General features: G+C 43.4%; 1 protein-coding gene across 1 annotated transcript in view; it reads right to left on the bottom strand.

Moving 5' to 3' along the window:
- The window catches only part of LOC124020269 (multidrug resistance-associated protein 1-like), a 127,632-nt gene extending 113,306 nt beyond the window's left edge, over positions 1-14,326 (bottom strand). Inside the window, 2 exon segments of the mRNA XM_046335615.1 lie at positions 8,601-8,777; positions 14,188-14,326. Of these exon segments, the coding sequence (XP_046191571.1) occupies positions 8,601-8,777; positions 14,188-14,235 (225 nt within the window). The 5' untranslated portion in view covers positions 14,236-14,326.
- Positions 14,327-18,260: the final 3,934 nt, after the last annotated feature.

The raw sequence follows: 18,260 nt of genomic DNA, 5'->3' as shown, positions 1-18,260 counted from the left end.
GTTGTTCAGAGAGAGAGAGAGAGAGAGAGAGTGTTAGCTTGATATATATGTTTCTCTGGTTGTTCAGAGAGAGAGAGAGAGAGTTAGCTTGATATATATGTTTCTCTGGTTGTTCAGAGAGAGAGAGAGAGAGAGTGTTAGCTTGCTATATATGTTTCTCTGGTTGTTCAGAGAGAGAGAGAGAGAGAGAGAGAGAGTGTTAGCTTGATATATATGTTTCTCTGGTTGTTCAGAGAGAGAGAGAGAGAGAGAGAGTGTTAGCTTGATATATATGTTTCTCTGGTTGTTCAGAGAGAGAGAGAGAGAGAGAGAGAGTTAGCTTGATATATATGTTTCTCTGGTTGTTCAGAGAGAGAGAGAGAGAGAGAGAGAGAGAGTGTTAGCTGATATATATGTTTCTCTGGTTGTTCAGAGAGAGAGCTTGATATATATGTTTCTCTGGTTGTTCAGAGAGAGAGAGAGAGAGTTAGCTTGATATATATGTTTCTCTGGTTGTTCAGAGAGAGAGAGAGAGAGAGAGAGAGAGAGAGAGTTAGCTTGATATATATGTTTCTCTGGTTGTTCAGAGCTTGATATATATGTTTCTCTGGTTGTTCAGAGAGAGAGAGAGAGAGAGAGAGAGTGTTAGCTTGATATATATGTTTCTCTGGTTGTTCAGAGAGAGAGAGAGAGAGAGAGAGAGAGAGTTAGCTTGATATATATGTTTCTCTGGTTGTTCAGAGAGAGAGAGAGAGAGAGAGAGAGAGAGAGAGTTAGCTTGATATATATGTTTCTCTGGTTGTTCAGAGAGAGAGAGAGAGAGAGAGAGAGTTAGCTTGATATATATGTTTCTCTGGTTGTTCAGAGAGAGAGAGAGAGAGAGAGAGAGAGAGTTAGCTTGATATATATGTTTCTCTGGTTGTTCAGAGAGAGAGAGAGAGAGAGAGAGAGAGAGTTAGCTTGATATATATGTTTCTCTGGTTGTTCAGAGAGAGAGAGAGAGAGAGAGAGAGAGAGAGAGAGAGTTAGCTTGATATATATGTTTCTCTGGTTGTTCAGAGAGAGAGAGAGAGAGAGAGTTAGCTTGATATATATGTTTCTCTGGTTGTTCAGAGAGAGAGAGAGAGAGAGAGAGTGTTAGCTTGATATATATGTTTCTCTGGTTGTTCAGAGAGAGAGAGAGAGAGAGAGAGTTAGCTGGATATATATGTTTCTCTGGTTGTTCAGAGAGAGAGAGAGAGAGAGAGAGAGTTAGCTTGATATATATGTTTCTCTGGTTGTTCAGAGAGAGAGAGAGAGAGAGAGAGAGAGAGAGTTAGCTTGATATATATGTTTCTCTGGTTGTTCAGAGAGAGAGAGAGAGAGAGAGAGAGAGAGAGTTAGCTTGATATATATGTTTCTCTGGTTGTTCAGAGAGAGAGAGAGAGAGTTAGCTTGATATATATGTTTCTCTGGTTGTTCAGAGAGAGAGAGAGAGAGAGAGAGTTAGCTTGATATATATGTTTCTCTGGTTGTTCAGAGAGAGAGAGAGAGAGAGAGTTAGCTTGATATATATGTTTCTCTGGTTGTTCAGAGAGAGAGAGAGAGAGAGAGAGAGTTAGCTTGATATATATGTTTCTCTGGTTGTTCAGAGAGAGAGAGAGAGAGAGAGAGAGTTAGCTTGATATATATGTTTCTCTGGTTGTTCAGAGAGAGAGAGAGAGAGAGAGAGTTAGCTTGATATATATGTTTCTCTGGTTGTTCAGAGAGAGAGAGAGAGAGAGAGAGAGAGTTAGATATATATGTTTCTCTGGTTGAGAGAGAGAGAGTTAGCTTGATATATATGTTTCTCTGGTTGTTCAGAGAGAGAGAGAGAGAGAGAGAGAGAGTGTTAGCTTGATATATATGTTTCTCTGGTTGTTCAGAGAGAGAGAGAGAGAGAGAGAGAGAGTTAGCTTGATATATATGTTTCTCTGGTTGTTCAGAGAGAGAGAGAGAGAGAGAGAGAGAGTTAGCTTGATATATATGTTTCTCTGGTTGTTCAGAGAGAGAGAGAGAGAGAGAGAGAGAGAGAGAGATATATATGTTTCTCTGGTTGTTCAGAGAGAGAGAGAGAGAGAGTTAGCTTGATATATATGTTTCTCTGGTTGTTCAGAGAGAGAGAGAGAGAGAGAGAGAGAGAGTTAGCTTGATATATATGTTTCTCTGGTTGTTCAGAGAGAGAGAGAGAGAGAGAGAGAGAGTTAGCTTGATATATATGTTTCTCTGGTTGTTCAGAGAGAGAGAGAGAGAGAGAGAGAGTTAGCTTGATATATATGTTTCTCTGGTTGTTCAGAGAGAGAGAGAGAGAGAGAGAGTTAGCTTGATATATATGTTTCTCTGGTTGTTCAGAGAGAGAGAGAGAGAGAGAGAGTTAGCTTGATATATATGTTTCTCTGGTTGTTCAGAGAGAGAGAGAGAGAGAGAGAGAGAGAGTTAGCTTGATATATATGTTTCTCTGGTTGTTCAGAGAGAGAGAGAGAGAGAGAGAGAGTTAGCTTGATATATATGTTTCTCTGGTTGTTCAGAGAGAGAGAGAGAGAGAGAGAGTTAGCTTGATATATATGTTTCTCTGGTTGTTCAGAGAGAGAGAGAGAGAGAGTTAGCTTGATATATATGTTTCTCTGGTTGTTCAGAGAGAGAGAGAGAGAGAGAGAGAGTTAGCTTGATATATATGTTTCTCTGGTTGTTCAGAGAGAGAGAGAGAGAGAGAGAGAGAGTTAGCTTGATATATATGTTTCTCTGGTTGTTCAGAGAGAGAGAGAGAGAGAGAGAGAGAGTTAGCTTGATATATATGTTTCTCTGGTTGTTCAGAGAGAGAGAGAGAGAGAGAGAGAGTTAGCTTGATATATATGTTTCTCTGGTTGTTCAGAGAGAGAGAGAGAGAGAGAGAGTTAGCTTGATATATATGTTTCTCTGGTTGTTCAGAGAGAGAGAGAGAGAGAGAGAGTTAGCTTGATATATATGTTTCTCTGGTTGTTCAGAGAGAGAGAGAGAGAGAGAGTGTTAGCTTGATATATATGTTTCTCTGGTTGTTCAGAGAGAGAGAGAGAGAGAGAGTTAGCTTGATATATATGTTTCTCTGGTTGTTCAGAGAGAGAGAGAGAGAGAGAGAGTTAGCTTGATATATATGTTTCTCTGGTTGTTCAGAGAGAGAGAGAGAGAGTTAGAGAGTTGAGAGAGAGAGAGAGAGAGTTAGCTTGATATATATGTTTCTCTGGTTGTTCAGAGAGAGAGAGAGAGAGAGAGAGAGTGTTAGCTTGATATATATGTTTCTCTGGTTGTTCAGAGAGAGAGAGAGAGAGTGTTAGCTTGATATATATGTTTCTCTGGTTGTTCAGAGAGAGAGAGAGTGTTAGCTGATATATATGTTTCTCTGGTTGTTCAGAGAGAGAGAGAGTTAGCTTGATATATATGAGAGAGAGAGAGAGAGAGAGAGTTAGCTTGATATATATGTTTCTCTGGTTGTTCAGAGAGAGAGAGAGAGAGCTTGATATATATGTTTCTCTGGTTGTTCAGAGAGAGAGAGAGAGAGTTAGCTTGATATATATGTTTCTCTGGTTGTTCAGAGAGAGAGAGAGAGAGAGAGAGAGAGAGAGAGAGAGTTAGCTTGATATATATGTTTCTCTGGTTGTTCAGAGAGAGTTAGCTTGATATATATGTTTCTCTGGTTGTTCAGAGAGAGAGAGAGAGAGAGTTAGCTTGATATATATGTTTCTCTGGTTGTTCAGAGAGAGAGAGAGAGAGAGAGAGAGTTAGCTTGATATATATGTTTCTCTGGTTGTTCAGAGAGAGAGAGAGAGAGAGAGAGAGAGTTAGCTGATATATATGTTTCTCTGGTTGTTCAGAGAGAGAGAGAGAGAGAGAGAGAGTTAGCTTGATATATATGTTTCTCTGGTTGTTCAGAGAGAGAGAGAGGTTGAGAGAGAGAGTTAGCTGGATATATATGTTTCTCTGGTTGTTCAGAGAGAGAGAGAGAGAGAGAGAGAGAGTTAGCTTGATATATATGTTTCTCTGGTTGTTCAGAGAGAGAGAGAGAGAGAGAGAGAGAGTTAGCTTGATATATATGTTTCTCTGGTTGTTCAGAGAGAGAGGAGAGAGAGAGAGAGAGTTAGCTTGATATATATGTTTCTCTGGTTGTTCAGAGAGAGAGAGAGAGAGAGAGTGTTAGCTTGATATATATGTTTCTCTGGTTGTTCAGAGAGAGAGAGAGAGAGAGAGTTAGCTTGATATATATGTTTCTCTGGTTGTTCAGAGAGAGAGAGAGAGAGAGAGTTAGCTTGATATATATGTTTCTCTGGTTGTTCAGAGAGAGAGAGAGAGAGAGAGAGAGAGTTAGCTTGATATATATGTTTCTCTGGTTGTTCAGAGAGAGAGAGAGAGAGAGAGAGAGAGTTAGCTTGATATATATGTTTCTCTGGTTGTTCAGAGAGAGAGAGAGAGAGAGAGAGAGTGTTAGCTTGATATATATGTTTCTCTGGTTGTTCAGAGAGAGAGAGAGAGAGAGAGTTAGCTTGATATATATGTTTCTCTGGTTGTTCAGTTCAGAGAGAGAGAGAGAGAGAGAGTTAGCTTGATATATATGTTTCTCTGGTTGTTCAGAGAGAGAGAGAGAGAGAGAGAGTTAGCTTGATATATATGTTTCTCTGGTTGAGAGAGAGAGAGAGAGAGAGAGTTAGCTTGATATATATGTTTCTCTGGTTGTTCAGAGAGAGAGTGTTAGCTGGATATATATGTTTCTCTGGTTGTTCAGAGAGAGAGAGAGAGAGAGAGAGAGAGTTAGCTTGATATATATGTTTCTCTGTTGTTCAGAGAGAGAGAGAGAGAGAGAGAGTTAGCTTGATATATATGTTTCTCTGGTTGTTCAGAGAGAGAGAGAGAGAGAGAGAGAGAGTTAGCTTGATATATATGTTTCTCTGGTTGTTCAGAGAGAGAGAGAGAGAGAGAGAGAGTTAGCTGGATATATATGTTTCTCTGGTTGTTCAGAGAGAGAGAGAGAGAGAGAGTTAGCTTGATATATGTTTCTCTGGTTGTTCAGAGAGAGAGAGAGAGAGAGAGAGAGAGTTAGCTTGATATATATGTTTCTCTGGTTGTTCAGAGAGAGAGAGAGAGAGAGTTAGCTTGATATATATGTTTCTCTGGTTGTTCAGAGAGAGAGAGAGAGAGAGAGAGAGAGAGAGAGAGTTAGCTTGATATATATGTTTCTCTGGTTGTTCAGAGAGAGAGAGAGAGAGAGAGAGAGAGAGAGTTAGCTTGATATATATGTTTCTCTGGTTGTTCAGAGAGAGAGAGAGAGAGAGAGAGAGAGAGTTAGCTTGATATATATGTTTCTCTGGTTGTTCAGAGAGAGAGAGAGAGAGAGTTAGCTTGATATATATGTTTCTCTGGTTGTTCAGAGAGAGAGAGAGAGAGAGAGAGAGAGAGTTAGCTTGATATATATGTTTCTCTGGTTGTTCAGAGAGAGAGAGAGAGAGAGAGAGAGAGAGTTAGCTTGATATATATGTTTCTCTGGTTGTTCAGAGAGAGAGAGAGAGAGAGAGTTAGCTTGTATGTTTCTCTGGTTGTTCAGAGAGAGAGAGAGAGAGAGTGTTAGCTGGATATATATGTTTCTCTGGTTGTTCAGAGAGAGAGAGAGAGAGAGAGTTAGCTTGATATATATGTTTCTCTGGTTGTTCAGAGAGAGAGAGAGAGAGAGAGAGAGAGAGAGTTAGCTGGATATATATGTTTCTCTGGTTGTTCAGAGAGAGAGAGAGAGAGAGAGAGTTAGCTTGATATATATGTTTCTCTGGTTGTTCAGAGAGAGAGAGAGAGAGAGAGAGAGAGAGAGAGAGAGAGAGAGAGAGTTAGCTTGATATATATGTTTCTCTGGTTGTTCAGAGAGAGAGAGAGAGAGTTAGCTGGATATATATGTTTCTCTGGTTGTTCAGAGAGAGAGAGAGAGAGAGAGAGAGAGAGAGTTAGCTTGATATATATGTTTCTCTGGTTGTTCAGAGCTTGATGTTTCTCTGGTTGTTCAGAGAGAGAGAGAGAGAGAGAGAGTGTTAGCTTGATATATATGTTTCTCTGGTTGTTCAGAGAGAGAGAGAGAGAGAGAGAGAGAGAGTGTTAGCTGGATATATATGTTTCTCTGGTTGTTCAGAGAGAGAGAGAGAGAGAGAGAGTTAGCTGGATATATATGTTTCTCTGGTTGTTCAGAGAGAGAGAGAGAGAGAAGTTAGCTGATATATATGTTTCTCTGGTTGTTCAGAGAGAGAGAGAGAGAGAGAGTTAGCTTGATATATATGTTTCTCTGGTTGTTCAGAGAGAGAGAGAGAGTGTTAGCTGGATATATATGTTTCTCTGGTTGTTCAGAGAGAGAGAGAGAGTGTTAGCTTGATATATATGTTTCTCTGGTTGTTCAGAGAGAGAGAGAGAGAGAGAGAGTGTTAGCTTGATATATATGTTTCTCTGGTTGTTCAGAGAGAGAGAGAGAGAGAGAGAGAGAGAGAGAGTGTTAGCTGGATATATATGTTTCTCTGGTTGTTCAGAGAGAGAGAGAGAGAGTTAGCTTGATATATATGTTTCTCTGGTTGTTCAGAGAGAGAGAGAGAGAGTGTTAGCTTGATATATATGTTTCTCTGGTTGTTCAGAGAGAGAGAGAGAGTGTTAGCTTGATATATATGTTTCTCTGGTTGTTCAGAGAGAGAGAGAGAGAGAGAGTTAGCTTGATATATATGTTTCTCTGGTTGTTCAGAGAGAGAGAGAGAGAGAGAGTTAGCTTGATATATATGTTTCTCTGGTTGTTCAGAGAGAGAGAGAGAGAGTTAGCTTGATATATATGTTTCTCTGGTTGTTCAGAGAGAGAGAGAGAGAGAGAGAGTTAGCTTGATATATATGTTTCTCTGGTTGTTCAGAGAGAGAGAGAGAGAGTTAGCTTGATATATATGTTTCTCTGGTTGTTCAGAGAGAGAGAGAGAGAGAGAGAGAGAGAGAGAGAGTTAGCTTGATATATATGTTTCTCTGGTTGTTCAGAGAGAGAGAGAGAGAGAGAGAGTGTTAGCTTGATATATATGTTTCTCTGGTTGTTCAGAGAGAGAGAGAGAGTTAGCAGAGAGAGAGAGAGAGAGAGAGAGAGAGAGTTAGCTGGATATATATGTTTCTCTGGTTGTTCAGAGAGAGAGAGAGAGAGTGTTAGCTTGATATATATGTTTCTCTGGTTGTTCAGAGAGAGAGAGAGAGAGAGAGAGAGTTAGCTTGATATATATGTTTCTCTGGTTGTTCAGAGAGAGAGAGAGAGAGAGAGTTAGCTTGATATATATGTTTCTCTGGTTGTTCAGAGAGAGAGAGAGAGTTAGCTGGATATATATGTTTCTCTGGTTGTTCAGAGAGAGAGAGAGTTAGCTGGATATATATGTTTCTCTGGTTGTTCAGAGAGAGAGAGAGAGAGTTAGCTTGATATATATGTTTCTCTGGTTGTTCAGAGAGAGAGAGAGAGAGAGAGAGTTAGCTTGATATATATGTTTCTCTGGTTGTTCAGAGAGAGAGAGAGAGAGAGAGTTAGCTGGATATATATGTTTCTCTGGTTGTTTCAGAGAGAGAGAGAGAGAGAGTTAGCTGGATATATATGTTTCTCTGGTTGTTCAGAGAGAGAGAGAGAGAGAGAGTTAGCTGGATATATATGTTTCTCTGGTTGTTCAGAGAGAGAGAGAGAGAGAGTTAGCTGGATATATATGTTTCTCTGGTTGTTCAGAGAGAGAGAGAGAGAGAGTTAGCTGGATATATATGTTTCTCTGGTTGTTCAGAGAGAGAGAGAGAGAGTGTTAGCTGGATATATATGTTTCTCTGGTTGTTCAGAGAGAGAGAGAGAGAGAGTTAGCTGGATATATATGTTTCTCTGGTTGTTCAGAGAGAGAGAGAGAGAGAGAGAGAGAGAGTTAGCTGGATATATATGTTTCTCTGGTTGTTCAGAGAGAGAGAGAGAGAGAGAGAGAGAGAGTTAGCTGGATATATATGTTTCTCTGGTTGTTCAGAGAGAGAGAGAGAGAGAGTTAGCTGGATATATATGTTTCTCTGGTTGTTCAGAGAGAGAGAGAGAGAGTGTTAGCTGGATATATATGTTTCTCTGGTTGTTCAGAGAGAGAGAGAGAGTTAGCTGGATATATATGTTTCTCTGGTTGTTCAGAGAGAGAGAGAGTTAGCTGGATATATATGTTTCTCTGGTTGTTCAGAGAGAGAGAGAGAGAGAGAGAGTTAGCTGGATATATATGTTTCTCTGGTTGTTCAGAGAGAGAGAGAGTTAGCTGGATATATATGTTTCTCTGGTTGTTCATATAGAGTTCAGAGAGAGAGAGAGAGAGTTAGCTTGATATATATGTTTCTCTGGTTGTTCAGAGAGAACACAAAACACCAGTCTCAACGTCAACAGTGAAGAGGCGACTCCGAGATGCTGGTCTTATCTTATTGTAAGAGCCGTGGAGACAGGCAGCCACAGATAACACAGAAAACACAGATCACACAGACACATGCAGAAAAACATGGACACGTACACACACCACCACCCCAGACTCTCCCTATAAAAACACACACACACACACAGAGCCCCCCCCCCCCCCCCCTGGACTCACGGTTTTGGCTCTGTTGAGGTGGGTCATGCATATGTAGCCCCGGTCGTGGCTTTTGAGGTACAGGAAATAGATTGGGGCACAGACCCAGAGGTAGAGACAGGGGACCCATACCAGCACTGTGTTCTGAAAGCACTGGGTCAGATCTGGGTTTCCCACGTGCCACGTACGGTTCCAATCCTAAGGGGGAGGGAGGGGGGGGGGGGATTAAATGACAGATGACTGAGAGACACAGCAGCTCATTCAACATAGTGTTGATAAGGACATGGTGACCTAAGAGAGAGACTGGCAACCAGACAGGGCAGGCTAATAAATGACACCGTATGGGACCTGGGCAAATGTAGTGCACTATACAGGGAATAGGGTGCCATTGGGGGTCAAATGTAGTGCACTATACAGGGAACAGGGTGACATTTGGGGTCAAAAGTAGTGCACTATATAGGGAATAGTGTGCCCAATGGGACAAAGCCTCAGACTGCTGTGTTCAGACAGTGAATTATGACAAGGCCTAATGTTAGTAGAGCTACAGAGACAAATACATTCATACACTAGGCTACATAACTACACCTTGTGTGGAAACAGACTCTTTTAGTCACTGTGTGTGTGTGTGTGTGTCTGTGTGTAGGTGTGTATGTGTGTGTGTGTGTGTGTGTGTGTGTGTGTGTGTGTGTGTGTGTGTGTGTGTGTGTGTGTGTGTGTGTGTGTGTGTGTGTGTGTGTGTGTGTGTGTGTGTGTGTGTGTGTGTGTGTGTGTGTGACCACAGCGTCTGTTCTTCATCTCAGTGACTGAGGTGTTTCTAATAAAACCCACATAAACATTCCTGCCTTGGCAGAGAGGAGGGAACCGGAGGCAGGGTATCAGGCCTGCCACACAGACACACCTTCCTCTCTCCTTCCTTTCCTAAAGCCTGGCGCTTTTGGCTGTAGTGTTTGATAACACTTTACTAAAATCCTGAGTTCATAAGGCATTTATAACACTGATATAACACTGAGACAATCACGAGACAACACTGATATAACACTGAGACAATCACGAGACAACACTGATATAACACTGAGACAATCACGAGACAACACTGATATAACACTGAGACAATACAATCACGAGACAACACTGAGACAATACAATCACGAGACAACACTGATATAACACTGAGACAATCACGAGACAACACTGATATAACACTGAGACAATACAATCACGAGACAACACTGATATAACACTGAGACAATCACGAGACAACACTGATATAACACTGAGACAATCACGAGACAACACTGATATAACACTGAGACAATCACGAGACAACACTGATATAACACTGAGACAATACAATCACGAGACAACACTGAGACAATACAATCACGAGACAACACTGATATAACACTGAGACAATCACGAGACAACACTGATATAACACTGAGACAATCACGAGACAACACTGATATAACACTGAGACAATCACGAGACAACACTGATATAACACTGAGACAATCACGAGACAACACTGATATAACACTGAGACAATCCAATCACGAGACAACACTGATATAACACTGAGACAATCCAATCACGAGACAACACTGATATAACACTGAGACAATCACGAGACAACACTGATATAACACTGAGACAATCACGAGAGAACACTGATATAACACTGAGACAATCCAATCACGAGACAACACTGATATAACACTGAGACAATCCAATCACGAGACAACACTGATATAACACTGAGACAATCACGAGACAACACTGATATAACACTGAGACAATCACGAGACAACACTGATATAACACTGAGACAATCACGAGACAACACTGATATAACACTGAGACAATACAATCACGAGACAACACTGATATAACACTGAGACAATCACGAGACAACACTGATATAACACTGAGACAATCACGAGACAACACTGATATAACACTGAGACAATCACGAGACAACACTGATATAACACTGAGACAATACAATCACGAGACAACACTGATATAACACTGAGACAATCACGAGACAACACTGATATAACACTGAGACAATCACAAGACAACACTGATATAACACTGAGACAATACAATCACGAGACAACACTGATATAACACTGAGACAATACAATCACGAGACAACACTGATATAACACTGAGACAATACAATCACGAGACAACACTGAAACAACACGATCACGAGACAACACTGAAACAACACGATCACGAGACAACACTGAGACAACACTGAGACAATACAATCACGAGACAACACTGGGACAACACTGAGACAATCACGAGACAACACTGAGACAACACTGAAACGAGACAACACTGACACGAGACAACACTGACACAACACTGACACGAGACAACACTGACACAACACTGACACGAGACAACACTGACACGAGACAACACTGACACAACACTGACACGAGACAACACTGACACGAGACAACACTGACACGAGACAACACTGACACGAGACAACACTGACACGAGACAACACTGAGACAACACTGACACGAGACAACACTGACACGAGACAACACTGACACGAGACAACACTGACACGAGACAACACTGACACGAGACAACACTGACACGAGACAACACTGACACGAGACAACACTGAGACAACACAACACTGAGACAACACCGAGACAACACTGACAGATCACTGAGACATGTTATGACACATGTTATGACAGCTATTTTTACCTGAATCCTGAGTCATACTGTGTATGCATGTTCAATAACTCTACTGTTTAATCAGTCTGACCATGGCTGCTAAAGAACAAGCAACTCCAAGGTACTCATGACCAGTGACCAGTTCAGTGATTTTGGAAAGCACTTGTCTCAATACCCTTTGGCTTCAAGACAAACCCTCCTTACCCCTGTGGAATTTGTTTGGTTCAATAACTGAGCCAGTGAGTAGACAACAAAGCCCTGCAGAATATAGAAGTGTACAATCACACTACCAGGTCTCTCATAACAGGTTCCAAAGGGCTGTGGGACTGGGTGATGAGATTGCATGTTATCATAACTCAGGAAGCCATAGACCTTATTGACCAAATGTGTGTTATTAGGCCTAACAGTGTCTGAAATCCCAAACCTAGAACAGCAGCTGGAACGTTGTGGAAGGCAGGGCAACCCGTCTGCTTAGCGAGACTAGGCCTAACAGTGTCTGAAATCCCAAACCTAGAACAGCAGCTGGAACGTTGTGGAAGGCAGGGCAACCCGTCTGCTTAGCGAGACTAGGCCTAACAGTGTCTGAAATCCCAAACCTAGAACAGCAGCTGGAACGTTGTGGAAGGCAGGGCAACCCGTCTGCTTAGCGAGACTAGGCCTAACAGTGTCTGAAATCCCAAACCTAGAACAGCAGCTGGAACGTTGTGGAAGGCAAGGCAACCCGTCTGCTTAGCGAGACTAGGCCTAACAGTCTCTGAAATCCCAAACCTAGAACAGCAGCTGGAACATTGTGGAAGGCAGGGCAACCCGCCTGCTTAGCTAGACTAGGCCTAACAGTCTCTGAAATCCCAAACCTAGAACAGCAGCTGGAACATTGTGGAAGGCAGGGCAACCCGTCTGCTTAGCGAGACTAGGCCTAACAGTGTCTGAAATCCCAAACCTAGAACAGCAGCTGGAACATTGTGGAAGGCAGGGCAACCCGTCTGCTTAGCGAGACTAGGCCTAACAGTGTCTGAAATCCCAAACCTAGAACAGCAGCTGGAACATTGTGGAAGGCAGGGCAACCCGTCTGCTTAGCGAGACTAGGCCTAACAGTCTCTGAAATCCCAAACCTAGAACAGCAGCTGGAACATTGTGGAAGGCAGGGCAACCCGCCTGCTTAGCTAGACTAGGCCTAACAGTCTCTGAAATCCCAAACCTAGAACAGCAGCTGGAACATTGTGGAAGGCAGGCAACCCGTCTGCTTAGCGAGACTAGGCCTAACAGTGTCTGAAATCCCAAACCTAGAACAGCAGCTGGAACATTGTGGAAGGCAGGGCAACCCGTCTGCTTAGCGAGACTAGGCCTAACAGTGTCTGAAATCCCAAACCTAGAACAGCAGCTGGAACGTTGTGGAAGGCAGGGCAACCCGTCTGCTTAGCGAGACTAGGCCTAACAGTGTCTGAAATCCCAAACCTAGAACAGCAGCTGGAACGTTGTGGAAGGCAGGGCAACCCGTCTGCTTAGCGAGACTAGGCCTAACAGTGTCTGAAATCCCAAACCTAGAACAGCAGCTGGAACGTTGTGGAAGGCAAGGCAACCCGTCTGCTTAGCGAGACTAGGCCTAACAGTCTCTGAAATCCCAAACCTAGAACAGCAGCTGGAACATTGTGGAAGGCAGGGCAACCCGCCTGCTTAGCGAGACTAGGCCTAACACTGATTAAACCTACACCCTGTTATTAACATTTGGGCAAATGGACCTCTAACACTAAATTCCTTAGGGCTTTCCTCATCATGGCCTATCTGTCCAGGCCAGCTGACAGTTGACTTACGAGGCAGTAGACTGCATGTTATGACCGCACATAGATAGAATCTATCTACATGACATGTGTCACTTCAAACATGTGTAAGTCTTTTGGGCTCCCGAGTGGGGGAGCGATCTAAGGCACTGCATCTCAGTGCTAGAGGCGTCACTACAGACCCTGGTTTGATCCCGGGCTGTATCATAACCGGCCGTGATTGGGAGTCCCATAGGGAGGCGCACAATTTGTCCAGCATCGTTAGGGTTTGGCTCCGGGGGGAGGCCGTCATTGTAAATAAGAGTTTGTTCTTTAACTGACTGGCCCAGTTAATCTTCTAGTTCAGTGCCATAACAAGTTTGGTTGGATTCCACAGGTTTAGGTTTCTAGTTAGTTGTTTTTTTTTGGGGGGTTCTATCTAGCTAATGTAATAATAATGTCCTCTCTATGTTGCTGCTACTCGCAGTAGATGGTGTGTGTACAGGTTTAAACAAACGATGTCATCTTGCAACAGCTGACAGGCTTGCTGTAAGTGTTCTTGTGTTGTGGACCTTGATAGCAAGACAGGCTTGCCATCATACCTGGGTGTTATGTCAGGAAAGTTACCTAGTGAACATTTAATAGAAACACTTTGCTCTATCATCAACAGAGCAGAGGAGGTCGTGTGAGTCTCACGTTAAAGTTGTTAGACTAGAGTGAGTTTTAGCTAGCAGGTTAGCTAACATAATAGGAATCAATGGTGTTTTTAAAAAAATCACTGAAAGCTGTTAAGCTAGCGAGACACAACTTCACAATAAAAACGAATTGTCCACTTTTATTGATAGTGATATATATCTTCTTTTTTTTAAATGCACTACCACGTTATTTCAACCTCTCTATTTCACACGTTATTAATGAAATGAAGCTTAGCTAGTTAGCTCAAGTCAACCGGCATAATTAACCGACGGCCTTTGCTAGCCTAGCTAGCCACTGTTAGCTAACACCAGTGTTACCAAAGACAGGACAGTAAAACGTTGTGTGATATATTACCATGCTTTTAGTTCAGGCGGACACCGTCATTTTACAAGCAAAGCCGCTAACAACAAGCTGGTAAAAACAACAGCAGGAGAGGTGGCACTTACCCAAAACGGGTCGGAACCGTCCGCACTGCAGAACTTGTCCAAACCCATTCGCGGTTGATCCAGTTCTCCTCTGATAATTCGGGTTAACGGCGCTACCGCTTTGCTTTGGTTTCATAAGCGCACTTCTGTTGGCGCTCCTGTAAACAAGATAGAAGGTTACCGCTAGGGGGCGCTGTAACTACATCTCTGGTTTAGCTGGTGTGTGTGTGTGTGTGTGTGTGTGTGTGTGTGTGTGTGTGTGTGTGTGTGTGTGTGTGTGTGTGTGTGTGTGTGTGTGTGTGTGTGTGTGTGTGTGTGTGTGTGTGTGTGTGTGTGTGTGTCACATGTTATTTGACTCTGTGGGGGCCACCGCTGGTGTGCATGAATAACACAACCTCTAGGAATAACATTTACATTTACATTTACATTTAAGTCATTTAGCAGACGCTCTTATCCAGAGCGACTTACAAATTGGTGCATTCACCTTATGACATCCAGTGGAACAGTCACTTACAATAACGTGCAAATAGCACACTTTTCCCTATGGGTCCTGGTCAAAAGTAGTGCACTATATAGGGAATGAGGTGTGTGTGTAACAACAGTGTATCAACAGGGGCCCTCAGAAAGTAGTCACACCCCTTGACTTTATCCATATTATGTTGTGTTACAGCCTGAATTCAAAATGGATTGTGTCACTGATCTACACACAGTATCCCATAATGGAATTATGAATGAAGACATTTTTTACAAAAATAATTTAAAAATGAAAAGCTGAAATGTCTTGAAGCAATAAGTATTCAACTCCTTTGTTATGGAAACGCTGAAATAAGTTCAGGAGTAACAATGTGCTTAACAAGTCACATAATAAGTTGCATGGACTCACTCTGACTGCAATAATAGTGTTTAAGATCATTTTGAAATGACTACCCCACCTCTTTACTCTACACATATAATTATCTGTACGGTCCCTCAGTCGAGCAGTAAATTTCAAGCACAGATTCAACCACAAATAAGAGGGAGGTTTTCCAATGCCCAGCAAAGAACGGCAACTATTGGTAGATGGGAATGAAAAAAATATATTCCCTTTCAGCATGGTGCAGTTATTACTTCCACTTTGGATGGTGTATCAATACACCCAGTCACTACAAAGATACAGGCGCCCTTCCTAACTCAGTTGCCAGAGAGGAAGGAAACAGCTCAGGGAGGAAACCGCTCAGGGAGGAAACCGCTCAGGAAGGAAACCGCTCAGGGAGGAAACCGCTCAGGGAGGAAACCGCTCAGGAAGGAAACCGCTCAGGGAGGAAACCGCTCATGAAGCTAATGGTGACTGAAAACAGTTACAGAGTTTAATGCCTGCGATCGGAGAAAACTGAGGATGGACAAACAATATTGTAGTTACTCCACAATACTAACATAAATGAGTCACAGCTCTTAGAGACTCACCCAGAATGACTCCCAGCTCTGAGAGACTCACCCAGAAATACTCCCAGCTCTGAGAGACTCACCCAGAAGGACTCCCAGCTCTGAGAGACTCACCCAGAAATACTCCCAGCTCTGAGAGACTCACCCAGAAATACTCCCAGCTCTTAGAGACTCGCCCAGAAGGACTCACAGCTCTTAGAGACTCACCCAGAAATACTCCCAGCTCTTAGAGACTCACCCAGAAGGACTCACAGCACTTAGAGACTCACCCAGAAGGACTCACAGCTCTTAGAGACTCACCAGAAATACTCACAGCTCTTAGAGACTCACCCAGAAGGACTCACAGCTCTTAGACTCACCCAGAAATACTCACAGCTCTTAGAGACTCACCCAGAAGGACTCACAGCTCTTAGAGACTCACCCAGAAATACTCACAGCTCTTAGAGACTCACCCAGAAATACTCACAGCTCTTAGACTCACCCAGAAATACTCACAGCTCTTAGAGACTCACCCAGAAATACTCACAGCTCTTAGAGACTCACCCAAAAAGACTCACAGCTCTTAGAGACTCACCCAGAAATACTCACAGCTCTTAGAGACTCACCCAGAAAGACGCACAGCTCTTAGAGACTCACCCAGAAGGACTTACAGCTCTTAGAGACTCACCAGAAAGACTCCCAGCTCTTAGAGACTCACCCAGAAAGACTCACAGCTCTTAGAGACTCACCCAGAAGGACTTACAGCTCTTAGAGACTCACCAGAAAGACTCCCAGCTCTTAGAGACTCACCCAGAAAGACTCACAGCTCTTAGAGACTCACCCAGAAGGACTTACAGCTCTTAGAGACTCACCAGAAAGACTCCCAGCTCTTAGAGACTCACCCAGAAAGACTCACAGCTCTTAGAGACTCACCCAGAAAGACTCACAGCTCTTAGAGACTCACCCAGAAGGACTTACAGCTCTTAGAGACTCACCAGAAAGACTCCCAGCTCTTAGAGACTCACCCAGAAAGACTCACAGCTCTTAGAGACTCACCCAGAAGGTGATTCTAACATGTATTCACTCAGGAGGTTGAATATTTATCTAATTAGGATATATTACCGTTTTATTTTCCATGAATAAAATATAAAAATATAAAAATGTTTGAAATTACCGATTATTTTGTGTAAATCGTTGACAAGCAAAATTACAATTTAACCCATTTTAATATGACTTTATAACACAACAAAATATGAAAAACATCAAAGTGAGGGAATACTTTCTGAAGGCACTGTAGTTCACCCCCACATCCTGGCTGCTGTCTCATCCATACAAGGCATTGTATGTGTCCCTAATGGCACCGTATTCCTTACACAGTGCACTACTCTGGTCAAAAGTAGTGCACTGTGTAGGGAAAATGGTGCCATTTGGGATGCAAACATACCCACTGCTGTCTCATCCTTATATGGTCCTTTTTCCCTTGGGTCAGTTTGATCATTTGAATAACCATACAGAGAGATACCGTGTGGCACTAGGCCTGGAGAGCTACAGACAGATACCGTGTGGCACTAGGCCTGGAGAGCTACAGAGAGATACCGTGTGGCACTAGGCCTGGAGAGCTACAGAGAGATACCGTGTGGCACTAGGCCTGGAGAGCTACAGAGAGATACCGTGTGGCACTAGGCCTGGAGAGCTACAGAGAGATACCGTGTGGCACTAGGCCTGGAGAGCTACAGAGAGATACCGTGTGGCACTAGGCCTGGAGAGCTACAGAGAGATACCGTGTGGCACTAGGCCTGGAGAGCTACAGAGAGATACCGTGTGGCACTAGGCCTGGAGAGCTACAGAGAGATACAGTGTGGCACTAGGCCTGGAGAGCTACAGAGAGATACCATGTGGCACTAGGCCTGGAGAGCTACAGAGAGATACCGTGTTAGGCCTGGAGAGCTACAGAGAGATACCGTGTGGCACTAGGCCTGGAGAGCTACAGAGAGATACCATGTGGCACTAGGCCTGGAGAGCTACAGAGCTGGCACTAGGCCTGGAGAGCTACAGAGAGATACCGTGTGGCACTAGGCCTGGAGAGCTACAGAGAGATACCGTGTGGCACTAGGCCTGGAGAGCTACAGAGAGATACCTGTGGCACTAGGCCTGGAGAGCTACAGAGAGATACCGTGTGGCACTAGGCCTGGAGAGCTACAGGAGATACCGTGTGGCACTAGGCCTGGAGAGCTACAGAGAGATACCGTGTGGCACTAGGCCTGGAGAGCTACAGAGAGATACCGTGTGGCACTAGGCCTGAGAGCTACAGAGAGATACCGTGTGGCTCTAGGCCTGGAGAGCTACAGAGAGATACCTGGCACTAGGCCTGGAGAGCTACAGAGAGATACCGTGTGGCACTAGGCCTGAAGAGCTACTGAGAGATTTCCTGTGGCACTAGGCCTGGAAGCTACAGAGAGATACCATGTTGATATAGCTTATTCCTAGGCCTGGAGAGCTACAGAGAGATACCGTGTGCCACTAGGCCTGGAGAGCTACAGAGAGATACCGTGTGGCACTAGGCCTGGAGAGCTACAGAGAGATACCGTGTGGCACTAGGCCTGAGAGCTACAGAGAGATACCGTGTGGCACTAGGCCTGGAGAGCTACCTGAGAGATACCATGTGGCACTAGGCCTGGAGCTAGAGATACCGT

This window comes from Oncorhynchus gorbuscha, unplaced genomic scaffold (genome assembly GCF_021184085.1).
Source record: "Oncorhynchus gorbuscha isolate QuinsamMale2020 ecotype Even-year unplaced genomic scaffold, OgorEven_v1.0 Un_scaffold_794, whole genome shotgun sequence".
NCBI classification, from domain to species: Eukaryota; Metazoa; Chordata; class Actinopteri; order Salmoniformes; family Salmonidae; genus Oncorhynchus; species Oncorhynchus gorbuscha.
This window is presented reverse-complemented; position numbering and strand designations above follow the sequence as displayed.